Source organism: Phalacrocorax carbo, chromosome 1 (genome assembly GCF_963921805.1).
Source record: "Phalacrocorax carbo chromosome 1, bPhaCar2.1, whole genome shotgun sequence".
NCBI lineage: Eukaryota > Metazoa > Chordata > Aves > Suliformes > Phalacrocoracidae > Phalacrocorax > Phalacrocorax carbo.
Genome location: NC_087513.1, coordinates 11,658,231 through 11,671,262, shown reverse-complemented (window position 1 = coordinate 11,671,262; position 13,032 = coordinate 11,658,231). Strand labels below are relative to the sequence as shown.

The 13,032-nt window shown below is 34.4% G+C and overlaps 1 protein-coding gene across 4 annotated transcripts in view; it reads right to left on the bottom strand.

The window, feature by feature from the left end:
• CACNA2D1 (calcium voltage-gated channel auxiliary subunit alpha2delta 1) overlaps positions 1-13,032 on the bottom strand; it is a 422,362-nt gene that overhangs the window by 24,376 nt on the left and 384,954 nt on the right. For 2 of the 4 annotated variants that reach the window (XM_064443902.1, XM_064443910.1), the window contains exons 21-30: positions 12,791-12,852; positions 10,541-10,617; positions 9,973-10,002; positions 8,539-8,599; positions 6,688-6,785; positions 3,510-3,594; positions 3,247-3,309; positions 2,195-2,298; positions 837-923; positions 403-470 (exon numbers count right to left, since the gene is read on the bottom strand). In XM_064443902.1, the coding sequence (XP_064299972.1) occupies positions 403-470; positions 837-923; positions 2,195-2,298; positions 3,247-3,309; positions 3,510-3,594; positions 6,688-6,785; positions 8,539-8,599; positions 9,973-10,002; positions 10,541-10,617; positions 12,791-12,852 (735 nt within the window). Of the gene's footprint in view, positions 1-402; positions 471-836; positions 924-2,194; positions 2,299-3,246; positions 3,310-3,509; positions 3,595-6,687; positions 6,786-8,538; positions 8,600-8,937; positions 9,329-9,972; positions 10,003-10,540; positions 10,618-12,790; positions 12,853-13,032 lie in introns of those variants that run through there. The other 2 variants (XM_064443918.1, XM_064443928.1) reach the window with 2 other exon arrangements.

Here is a 13,032-nt window from a genome sequence, read left to right as displayed (position 1 = left end):
TATTTCATTAAGTTCTGCTAAAATGCTGTGCTGTTGGTTGCAGTATATATCCTTACTGTTCACTGCTTACCCCTCCTCCGTATTAAATAAAAACAGATTCACCAATTCTTTTGCAGATTTTATGCACTGCTACAGCATAATCTTAGTAGGGAGACTACTGGCTGGAATATGTAATTTTTCTTTGTCTTTATCCATGTTCTATAATTATTAAAGCAAAACACATACAAAATACAGCCTATTTCAACATAGATTTATTTTGTGCATTTGGATGATTTAAATACCACAACTACTTGGCAACTACGCATCAGTGTGACTCTGGCACAAAGAGCTATTAGACCTATTTGCATCTGAAGCTTTGAGAAATGCAAATAAAGTTCAAAAAAGACTTGGTCAATTGCTTACCAGGCTCTTGATTGTGGTTTTTGTGAAATTTTCCATCCAGCTGGTTGCGTCAATTTTTATTCCAACAACTAACAAGAAATACATGAAAGTCTTTTTTAGTAAAACAAAAAAAAAAAAGGTAACTGTAGAATCCTAAAAAAAGAAGGGAAAATTATAATAACCTCTAAATTATTAAACTGGAAAAGGATAAAATATGAGTTTTGCTCAGTTGTCTGACCACCAACATCCTTCATGAGACTAATAAATTAAGCACTCTTACTCAAATACAACCAGATCTTTGGCTTGATTTCCACTAGCAAGATTAAAACAGTGTCAGAGAAAAGAATGTTATATAAAGTGAAGTTCCTTTGAAATCTCAATTAAATTTCTAATTCACTGTTGAGCAACAACTAAATAACTAGTGCATTTAGATTTTCAGCACCACTCTATCTTACCTGCTGGTTTCAGAAGCTTCCCATTAATTGTTATTTCCACAGCCTTGCTTACCATAATACCTGCTTCATAGCTATTGGCACCACTTTCTGAGAGTATAGAAGGGGAAAGAAAAAAAACCAAAGGTTAGGGCAATATAAGAGCCTCTCCCTTTTAGACTGAAATTAATGATTATTCTGATACTCAGAATGATTCAATAAAAACCTTATTCAGACACACTGGCCCAGCTGTACCATGCATTTATCACCTGTAGTACAAATATCTGGATGACTAAGAAACACTTTTGTTTACTTTCTTCATTAACTTTTTGTACACGGTGTCACTGCTTCATGAAGTTACGGCAGCTTTATTCCCCCCCCCCCCCCCCCGCAAACAGAGCCTTGCATAGCTTTTCACATGTGAGCAGTTCTGTTAAAACCAGGATCAGAGCCAAAGATTTTATCCTGCTGTCGTCTGTGTATTTTTCAGTGCAGGATATACTGACACCACTCACTAACCAACAATTACTTCTCTGAGGGACTTCAGCCTGTTTTCAACACTGCTTAGTATGAAAAAGCAAGTTAAAAGTACATTCCCTGGAGCTCTTTGAGGAACAACAAAGGCTTCAGGGAATTTAGTAAATTACCTTGTTAATATTTTATAGAGAAAAGTTGCAATAAATAAGTATGAAATAACAGCAATAAAAGATCCCATATGGTTAAGAAAGGAGTATGTCATTTGCAGTAGCATCTGCTTTTAGATGAGCTTCGCAAGGTTAAAGCTGCTCACATTAGTAATGGGCACTTACTATTGTGCATGTGTAATTTTTGAATATCACAGTATTTCAGAAAACTAGTTTTGGTGAATAATAGCCATTTGAAATAGAATTCAAAAGCAAAGTTTAAATTAAGCAGTGGTGCAGTGGACAGAGTTGTGAACTCTGGACCTTTATACTGGCTTCCCCAATTTAGCTTTTGTGCTGAGGAAGTATGCAGAACTCAGCTCAAATAAGGCTTTTTTAGTCAGTGCTATTGTCCCTGAGTGCAACTTTCTTTCCCTTCCTTTGAAAGTAGTTCTGCCAAAGCATGTCTGTATAACAGTGTTTCAGTATGACAAACGGACACCTGTACGCCAAATGTTTTAATCTTTGTTAATTCTGAGCATACAGGACCACCAGAGTTGATGGTGAATTATTGATATGATGTTCCTTGTTTAGTGCCCTCATAGCTACCTTTTCCTTAATAATGGGTGACGTCCCAAGATTGTTTCCTCATGAAGTGTCCCCTTGCATCCTTTGTCAGTGACCTCAACTGGTATGGGAAACTTCCACAAGTACACTATACTGGACTAGCTAGCACATTTCAAGACAGTGATGACTTACTGTTGTAGTACGGAGCTGTGAAAATATAGTTGTCATTATCTAAACTCCGTTTATAGAAGCTCACTTCATAAGTTTCAGCATTTTCCAACCAATCGTCTCCTGCCCTAATCACAAAAATAGTGATCAAAAAAAGACAGTTAGAGTCTCATTAAAGCTGTGCTGCAGGGTTTGGGGTTTTTTTAATGTTTCACACTTGGAAATGTGAGATTCATTCATATCGTCCTCCGACTGTCTGCCTTCACTGGTTAACTACCAGGTGTAATTATTAAAAAAAAAACTTAAAACCCCCTAGTATTCTCATGTCTCATCATTTTAAATTTATCGAGACAAATATAACTGCACACTACTTACAAGAATATAACAAACTTTTATACCACATGCTATCTCTTAAGAAATATTTCCAAAAGATTTTATATCATTAATAAAACCAAAACAGAAAAGAAACCGATTTTGGGAGTAAAATTCATTGCCATTTCCCCATTTTGGGGAGACAGAACAACCTAAGAAAATAGATTTGCCATTTACCAGTATAGCTGTACTGGTGCCCTCACTGTTCCCAGTCATTGATGGGGGTGTCTAGTTTATTATATGATCACTTTCGCATTCCCTTTCTGCCCTCTGGTAATGTCACATTTTACTTTCTTGAAGTCACTGGACCATTTGGTCTGCTCTTATTAATCTAAAAAAAAATAAAAATCACCTACTGCTTTACAGTATTAGCAGCCTGCCAGCCTGGCAAACAAAGAAGTGCTCAGGAGTAACCAGGGATTAGCAAGGCCCTGCTACTACTACAAGGGCACAGCTTTTACTGCTACTCTACACTGATGCAAAACTTGGATTACAAGGACCTGCTATGGAAATAATGCTACAGATCAGTTTCAAGCAGTGACACAGGTAAAATGAAAGAAAAACAAGACATTCCATTCATTTCATAGGTATCAGTACAGATTACACTGTAGAAGCTGTTTTTCATTCAGTCAATCCATTATTTACCATTCCACCCCTTCAGGTTTCAAAATTATCATATTATACTATTTCATAATAATTGTTACCTTTTTGGGAACACTCTAGTAATTCCACCATCTGTAACAACAAATTGTGCAACAACTCCATCACTGTAAACAAAAATAAGATTTAAAATGAAAACTGACTGAAACTGTCACAAGTTCCTGTGTCAAGGGTTGCCATTTAAGTGCATAACTGTGCATTAAATACGTATCCTGTGTAAACATTAAGATATCTGTATATACACAAACATGTATGTTACTTGATTATCAAACTTTGAAAAATCACAGTCAATAAAAAGAATACTTACAAAGACATTTTACTCCAATAATTTTGGGCAAGGTCATTTGTAAAGCCTGCATCCAGCAAAACTCTAATGACCATATCAGTATTACCTATCAAAAAGAGTTAAGACAGTCATCTGAAGCCATATAACATGGAGTTTCATTAAATGGCTAAAATGAAATTCTGAGTTGCCAAGATGCTACAGACACAAAAATTGGGCTATTTCTATTAAACATACTGCCTAACTTCAAATTACATGAAGCACTTACTGTCAAGCAGACTTTTCTGAAACTGTTGACTTCCCTTAAACTTTTTCGTCATTGTATCCTAAAACACTGATCTTTGTGTCATATGAAAAAGCAAGGTGATAAGGGTACATGTCCCAGCTTTGCAAAGCCCTCATGTTAAATTTGGAAATTAACCTATTTTTAGAGCGTGTTTTCACTCAGACAGTTTTTATCTCAGGTGATGCAATGAAACAAAACTTAATTCTTAGTTATACTTACTCTTCCATGCTACAAAAATGGAGATAATCCAACCACAATTTAAATATATTTAAATCAGTTAAGTCCCAGCCTCTCAAAAAACCCTATTTGCCATCTAAAATGGGTTCTGGGAAATGAACTAATTTTTAATTAGTAGGTTACATGGATATGACATTTTTAAATGTCTTTGAAAGGGTGGCTTGGAGTGAGTGCTTCTCAAGCATCTTTTTAGTACCACTTTGCAAGGGAAAGTTCTAAGACTGATCAACAGAAGCAAGCACACACTTTAACACAGATTTTACCACTATGGAAAATTCATCAAGGCTAAATTGGAGCTGAATAACTTAAAGGTAAAATCTCACTCTTGGTCTTCAATGTCACATAGTAAATCAGTGTTGGAACCATGACTGGAACCTACAGCCCTGAATTCTGCCAAACCCCAGCTGCTCCACCTTGCTGAGGAGACTGAAAAGTCCTTCTAGGGCAAAATAAAAATAAATCCCCCCAACTTTTCCTCAGTTTTGCTCCACAGAGAGCCATGACATGCTCTGTGCTTTACCCTAAGTCTCAGACTCCAGAAAACTCATATTGACCTTTTTTAAAAAACATACCCTCTTTCAATCTGTTTTCACAAAGCGGATCTATAGGGACACGTATTGGGGTATTTAAAAGCTTCATAAGCTTTAGCAAAAAGGATTTTTGATAAAATCCACGGAAGCCTGAATGTGTGAGTACACGGTGCACAGAGCCATCAGGTCTGATTCACTGAAGGAAGCTCTGTCTCATATCATCTTAATACATTGATGTAAGTCTCATGTGATATGTAGACATGGCTTAGCTAGATAAACTTGTTAAACTGCATTGAATGCACAGACTCACCTTCCCTATGTGCATACACACTGACATGGTGTAGTATCTAGTATAAGTTAGGGTACTGTTCCAAAAATATTTCTTCAGCTGCAAGTAATGACAAAAGCTCACAGGATGAAATTTGTATGGCCTTGCTTCATCCACATTTTCATAGAAACTAAACTGATATCCTATCTGAATACAAATATCAAAGTATGTCTCTCAGAGTGGTATTTACATCTAATATACACTTCTAATATTTTACTGAACATTTTTTGTTTAGGATCCTCTTGTACTGCATGCACCTCCTCCACAAAGTGAGACTTGTTTACTGACATAAAGCAGACGCTGAAGACAAGTAGGGTGAATTGTTCTTATTGTCTCCTTAGTAACAACAGAGGTAGTTGTTTAACTTCCTGGCTAACTTCTAACAGGTTAAAGTTGTCTGGGGTGACTCAAAATATAACAGGCATTAAACTTATACTATAGAGATTATGTCAATTTGGGGATTTTACTAGTTATTCCTTCTGAAAAACATTTTTAACTGAGATAATTTCTGTAGCTGCTGTTTCCTTTAGTCAACACTGTTTACTTAGTCAGGAGGCTATTTTTAATGTAACTTAATTATCAGAAAAAATAAGGAAAAAAGTTAATTTTGTTGTGGATTCAAAAATTAAATATAGCAATAATTTGATAATATTTTTGGCGTAATTAGTCACTAAGCCCTAGTGTATACTACAATTCCACTAAATGCATCCTCGACATTCACTTCTATAACTGAATATGAAACTAGCATTTTCATTTATTAACCGGTTTAATCATTTGAGGTGAATGCTTTCATTTCCAAAAATTGAGTCAAGGGACTCAAGTAAAATTTCAGTCAGCAACATGTCAATGAATAAGATCAGTCTATTATAAACAACAACTAACACCCCCACATGCACACAAAAATAGCCTTTTGTGAGAAGATCGCATATCTAAGCACACATTCCTTCAGTTACACGGTCTAGCAGAGAGATTTTATCAAATTGATCAGTGGTCCCTGACAGCAATATGTTAAAAAGACTCGGAGAATGCAAGACAAAAAAAAAAAAATTCTAACTGTTTATAAATTATTAATAATGCTAAACTGACTTGGATGCATAAACAAACAAACGCAAACATTTAATTTTTCATGAGAAGAAGAGCTTAATGCATTACTGATTGTTTGGTCAAAAGCATAACTTCTTATTTCTTCTAAATAGAGTTTAAGGCCCAGTTTCAAAACGTGAGTACCTCCCCACAGCCCAGTGCTCACCACTGCAGCAGTTACATGAATCTGTGGTCTTAAACAACTCAAGCCCCAGTGAGATCTCTTTAACCAATTTGTGAACCAGCAATAGAACGTTATCTTTTATTCTAGTGATCAGTTATTTTGGTTCTTGGCTCCCTTTCTTTACTTATTTTGGTTATATAAGCAGACAAGAAAGCAGACTGAAGATTTCACCACAAGATTTTAAAGTCTGTCTGGGACTTACTTTGGCTGATATGCTTAAGAGAAAATCTATCAATTCAAAATATTTGGTGTGTATTAAAACAAACTGGTGGTTATTTGCTGCTAGAACATAATGTTGAGAGGAAGTGTGGAAAACACTAGATGCATAATGCCTTGCAAACTTTCTTAAACCCAGAAAAGCGTAAACTAATTTTACAATCTCTACCTTGGATAAAAAATCCCAACACTAGATGTATTTCTACTAAAAAAACCCAGTGAAAATAAAAATCAAAACCACATGATTTGGACATGAAAGTTGTCATTTTGACGCATTCACATTTATGAGTAACTATTTTCCTAAGATAAAATTTCAGTGAATTGAGAGGAATACTTACAGGATGGACTGCTTGGAGTGTTTCTGTCAATAAATTCATTGAAATTTAACAGAAATTCAGTGTTGTTTTCTGATTTTTTTATATCATTACAGTATTCTCTGAAAAATAAAACATCAGTGTTCTCACATTTGTTTCCTTTGCTACTAAAGCAGACAAATATGGCTCAGCAGTTTTAAAGTCCAAGCAAGATTGTGCAATTACAACGAGGCGACTGGCACCTACTACATCAATTGACTGCCACGGTCAATACTGAACGTTGACCATATTGAATATTTCAGGCATCTACAGGAAATAAAGTGTTCAAGTGCCTGCCTAAATCTGAACTATAAGAAAACCTCATGTATGAGATAGGGCATAGATTCCCAGAAAAAGCCCTACGGACTGGTGTAGGCCATGAAATTAGGAGACCATAGAGTCTGTAAACAAGAAAATACCCAGTGAATTTAGACTGCTCCTGGGTTAAACTAAAGTACACTGACTGCTGTTTAAAACATAGTCACTTCCTGCTCAACTAAGGCCAGATTTATGGGACAAGGTCCTATCCTCTGAGAAGTCTTAAAAGTAATTTTAATAGGGTACGCAGCACATAAGCATATAAACACTCTTTGTTTTGACATATGCAAAACAGATAAACAGTAAACTACTGTCCTTTATATAATGTAATAAAATAAAGCAATATGTCACTGGGCAATTCACTGAATACAGGCAAGCACAATAAAAGTCACTGGGCATTCTGAAGGCAAATATTAGATGGTGAGTGGCATTAAACAACTTTAAAATGTAGAGAGTATTCAGCAGTAAAGCAGAGAGTTCTCTTTTTAAATGAGCTTTTGTTACTAAATTAATTTTAGGAACAAAAGAAGTCTGTTCAAGTATTTCATATGAATAAGCTATTTCATTACCTTTCACTTACTTTACCATGATCCTGAAAGACTACAGGCAGAATTTGCCTTACTGTACCAACACACACATTTAAACAGAGCTCCATATTAAAGAGTTTTTTTTCATGTAGATCAGCCTAACAATTAGGGACTTGCTGGAAACTGCTAATTGGTACAGTTGATTATCAATAACTTCAGTCCTTCAGAAAAATTCAGTTAAACGGTTAAGCTGAGAATACATTTGAAGATAGAAGACTCTATTACATATGAATCAATCTATTCATTGAAATAATCTATTCATTGACATTTAAAGGGTACAGAAATTTATAAGACATGCAAAAATTCTTAACTGATCTTTATTTTCTTTTATTTATCATAACTATCTTTTAAAGGAACTTAATTTTTAAGAACTATGTATCATACCATGTTTCCCTTGCAAACATACATTTACAAAGGCTACACAATTTCACATGAAGAAACGAGGAAGTCATGAACTTAACCAATTTTCAATGACTCAGTCATTTTTTGTTTAATGAATCAAAAATTAATTCATACTTAAGTGATAGAGAGCTTTGAAACACTTTATATTGGAGTTGGAAAACATCTCAAGGTATGGTACCTATGTTACAAATGAGAAGCTAAGGTACAAAGTTGTAAAATCTTAAAAGTCACAGCCACAAGAAATGAACAGATGTGTATAAGTTTTCCATTAAAACCAACAATAAATGATGACATGTCAGATTTTACAGCTCTCTGATTAATATAAAAGGAATCAGAGCCTGAAGATGCTATTCACAGTCTAGCAAGAAGATTGATCTTGTAAAACATTAATTTAATAACTGTTCTTTTGCTTAATACTTTTTACCACAATGAACTTAATTGGTCAAGTCTGTACTTTGTAAATGTCATTAATCTGATCAAATGTCTATTTACTGCTGAAATAATACTTATTACTGGGAAATTAACCAACCTTGGTGCTATAAATGTATAGCCAGCTTCATCAAAATGATCAAGCTTCAGTGTTTCTGAATCTACAATGATGAAGAGTAAACACCAAGTAAGTAAACTGGGCTTTTTGTTATCATTTTTCTTATCACAATATTTGACTAGCGTTTGCATGCATCCATGAACTTAGAAATAAATGTTTACTTTGAGACACTTTCCTACTAATATACAGTATACTTCTCAGTATGTCACAGTATAGGAAGAAATTACTTGATTATTATATACAACATACACCTGGGAACAATAATGTATCTAACAATTTACTTAGAGAAGCCAATTCATTAGCATGACAACATGAAAACATATGAGATGTTTTCATTAGAATTACAATCTGATACAAAGAAATATTTGGGACACTGAGTTGTCAGAACGTGAAGGAAAATGCTTCTAGTAGTTTCTGCAATAAAGTTTAAAAAATCATCCATATAAGCATCAGTTTAAATGCTACTGAAAATAATGGCTTTAACAGCTGGTTTCACTAAACACTGATAGGACCAGACAAAGAAGGATTAGATATTAGCAACATACTGAAATGTGCATGAACACACAAAAACGCTTCACTTTTTTTTTTGTTTTTTTTTTTTTCTTTCTATCACTATGGTATCAAATGGTCATGGGAAAAACCCTGAGATGAAGAATACAGAGGCAAATATCCAGTAGGAATAGAACTGTGAAATTGTGCAGTGAAAAATATCAACTGCAGTAAACAGAAGGAAATCGAGCAACAAGAATATACTTGCCCTTTTTGATTGCCACTATCCATCAGAAAGAGAAAGCAGGGAAACAGAAAAAAACAGGGTAAAGCAAAAGGGGTCACAAACCAATATTTTATTCAACCAGCCCCTTGAATAAAAATATTGTGCATAGATAGATCAAAGGTTCAATTTACATACAGCTGTAGTCTGGAAAAAAGACAAACATCTTTGAAGACTGAAGAATATGTCCTTCTCAATTATTTCTCAAGTACCTTCTATATACTGTGACTATTTCAAGGGTCTGTTTTGCAGGTTATGTTGCTATAAGTGCAGAACCAGATGATCTAATCCATCAAGAGAACCATATTCACTCACTAAAACTTTGATTTTAAGCTACTTACTGTTTGACAAAGTTACAAAATAAATCACTGGTTATTAAAAAATTGCCATATTCTACTTCCTATGCAGGAGCTGATGGTAGAGGACACTGATTTAGAGCTAATCAAGTTTTCTCTAAACTAGCAGTATCTATGCCTGTCAGAGAGATTCATAGTGTTTTTCCAACCTTCTATTCAACCGCACGTTTGTTCAAGTTTATTGTAACACTTGGATAAAGTTAAAAGGATGTGATGTGTTCTATTTTGTCTGTGATCTAGACTACAGTTAAGGTGCACTTAAAAAACAAAAAGCTTTGGGATACTCACAAGTACCATTTCCAATTATCTCTCCAGAATCTGTAAAAGGCTTGAAATTAGTCTAATCCAAAAATACATTAAAAACATCCACTAGAACTATTTTGTAAAGTGCAAAATAAAAACTTAGCTGCAAGCCAAACAGCGTTTTCACATTAATCTATTTCTAAAGGCAGTAGAGGTAATTTGCTAAATGTGAAGCTGTGACTACTGTAAAAATAGCAAAAAAATGCTTTACTACTATAGTCTGTTTAATGATATTTAGCTAATAGAATGAAAACATTATCATCCAGACCCTTAAAATGACAGCAACAGAGGATACACAATGCAATGATTCTATAGGCACAGAGCAAGGGGAAAGGGATTGTCAGTGGAACCGGGGTACCTGCACATATTCTATCTTTATAGAATATTTCTTGTACCTTGGATGTTACAATGGATTAGAATCATTGCTGCAGATTTTGGGTACACATAACATCACTGAATACCACAAAATTTATGAATTTTCAACATTTCTTTTTGAAGTGAATCTGAGACTTGGCAATAGTAGACAAAACCAGGTGACCTTTGTATTACTTACATCTGGCTTGAGTTATTGGGTCTTCTATTTTGGCTTTAATATAATAAAAGCTGTATGATGGTAATACCAATGCCAAACTGCAATAGAAATAAGAGAAGTAAAGCAATTAGGTTATTTGCGGCCATTTTCTGGTTTCAGCTTCTATGTTTTTTGAGAGCAGTTAACAATTTTGGAAGTTGGATCATGATGAGATGAGATAGTCATATAGTGACATACCAGGCTCACACTTTGTAACAGACATAAGTAGGTTCATTCTGGTCCTGAAGTTCACTGTCTTTGTTTTCATTCTTATTTACACTTTCAGGCATAATGCACTTTGCAATAGATAAGCAAGGAATTTCCAAATAATTTCAAAGAATAAAATACATGATTTCTCGTATCTCCCTCTAACACATTTAGCATCCCAGTGCAACACATGCCAAAGTGATCGTTGACTGCAAAAACCAGCATGTAGTACTGCACTGATTTGCATGCATCTTGTAATGAGAGAGTCTCCTTTTACTAACAAAACAATATATTTTCTTGAATCATGCAGACGCCACGCTGAAAACCTTTGAACATCATTGTGTAACAACATTTTAAGATTTGCAAAGAATCTGCAATGTATTTTCTTTTAGATTATACTTATTTTTGTTCAAAAAATATAGGTCCTTATTTTGAAACTAAATTCACTACATGTGTAGAAGAGTTCCGTTCTAAAAAGATATGTAAAGGACAGGAGGTACGAGTAGCCATTAAAGAGGTATTATCTCCTACATCGCATCCTTAATATTTGCACTCAGATTTCATGACTGTAGAACTGCGATGGTTTCTAATGGATAGCTGCAGAAAGTAACATTAAAAAAGTTGTACAATTGAGCCATAAATGAGATGACCTTTAATGATACACTTGCCATTTAAACAGAATGTAAGTGAAATTGCTGAATATTTAGTGATAGCCTTCTACCAATTGTCCTCTAGGGAAATCAGTAGCAGTTTACCTGTCATTAACAGTTACTGCTAGCAGAAATTGCTAATTAAAATCTATAATTTTATGTTTAATAGGTTTGCTGCAATGTGACTCCATGGATTTATTGCTGTATCTCATGCCAGGGAGCTCAGTAAGAACTAAGAATTCATATAAATCAAATGTATTTCTTTACTGATTGCTAGATGGCATACTCTGATAAAAATCTTTCTTTTCTTACAGAGTATGTAGAAGCAGTCCAACAGAAAAATGGGGTGCTGAATAAAAAATAGTGTACTACATTTGAATTCTCTTGCCAAAACTGATTTGTTTGGTTTTATATATAAATTAATGTTTGCATTCTCCTTGGCTGTATACCTGTGCAGAACACAAACAGAAAATGGGAACCAGCTGGGCTGAGGACTACTGTAATTCATCACAATAAAAATATTGTTTTGGTAAAAATTTGACACAGTATTTGTACCATCTAGTTTTGAACTAGAGTAGTGTAACTTTTCTGGGACTTTGCAAACCTTAACTTGGTTTGGATAATGTCAAGTTTCTACATTCCTTCTAATGTTACAGAGCTGTGTGCTTAAATGAGTTTGAAATAACATATATGCCAATGTTGCATTCAAGGAGGGATGTGCTTTTACCCATTACTTCATTTGTTTCTACTGCCACTCACCACATGATTTTTATATCAAAGTAGTATGAGGGCTAATTTGTTAAAACATGTCACAAATAGATACAGACTTTGGAGATAATCGGTAGCATGGTTCCTGTTCCTAAGATCTGACGTGAAGGTCAGCAAAATCATGATATAAGCAATGACTGTGACTAAAATAAGATTTGCACAAAGCCTGTCACATTTTTTGTATAGACCAAATGATAGCATCTTCTTTTCAATATCCATATTAAAACAAGAACATGGAGACAATGCAAAGAAAAGATGAAATAAAAGGAGGAATCTAAGAGAAACTGTAAAATTAAGAATCAAAGCATGGTGTAACACAGAAAGTAGGTGGAAAAGAAAGGTTCTTAACAGATATCATAAAAAACGTTTTTTTCCCTGCATACTGAAATACCCTAGTGATAAATCTGAACAGTCGGATGAAAGACTGAGGTTCTGGTCCTTAGACAGAGAAACCATTCTGAGCTGTAAAGGAACCCAGAAAATCCTGCACAAGATGATCTGGTCCTGACTTAGCTAGTGTAGAAAATGTAATGCTAAAATATTAAGAAAAATAAAGAAAAAGGACATTTAACTACACCAAAGAAGTAAGACAATAGAAACGAGTTACCTGTAATCAGTGCCATTCACAGCAGTCCAGGTATATGTTCTGTTTCCTTTATCAATATATCTCTACAAAGAGATAATGGTGAAAAAATAATTAAACCTGAAGCCTCAATAGGCATGTCCTTTTCTTGACAAATAGTGTAAAATCAAATACAAATCTGTTGGAATTATATTTACTATTTTGCTAAAAGCATATGTTGAGCTGCAATTCCTGTTCTTAAACATTTTCCAAAGTTATATTATGCA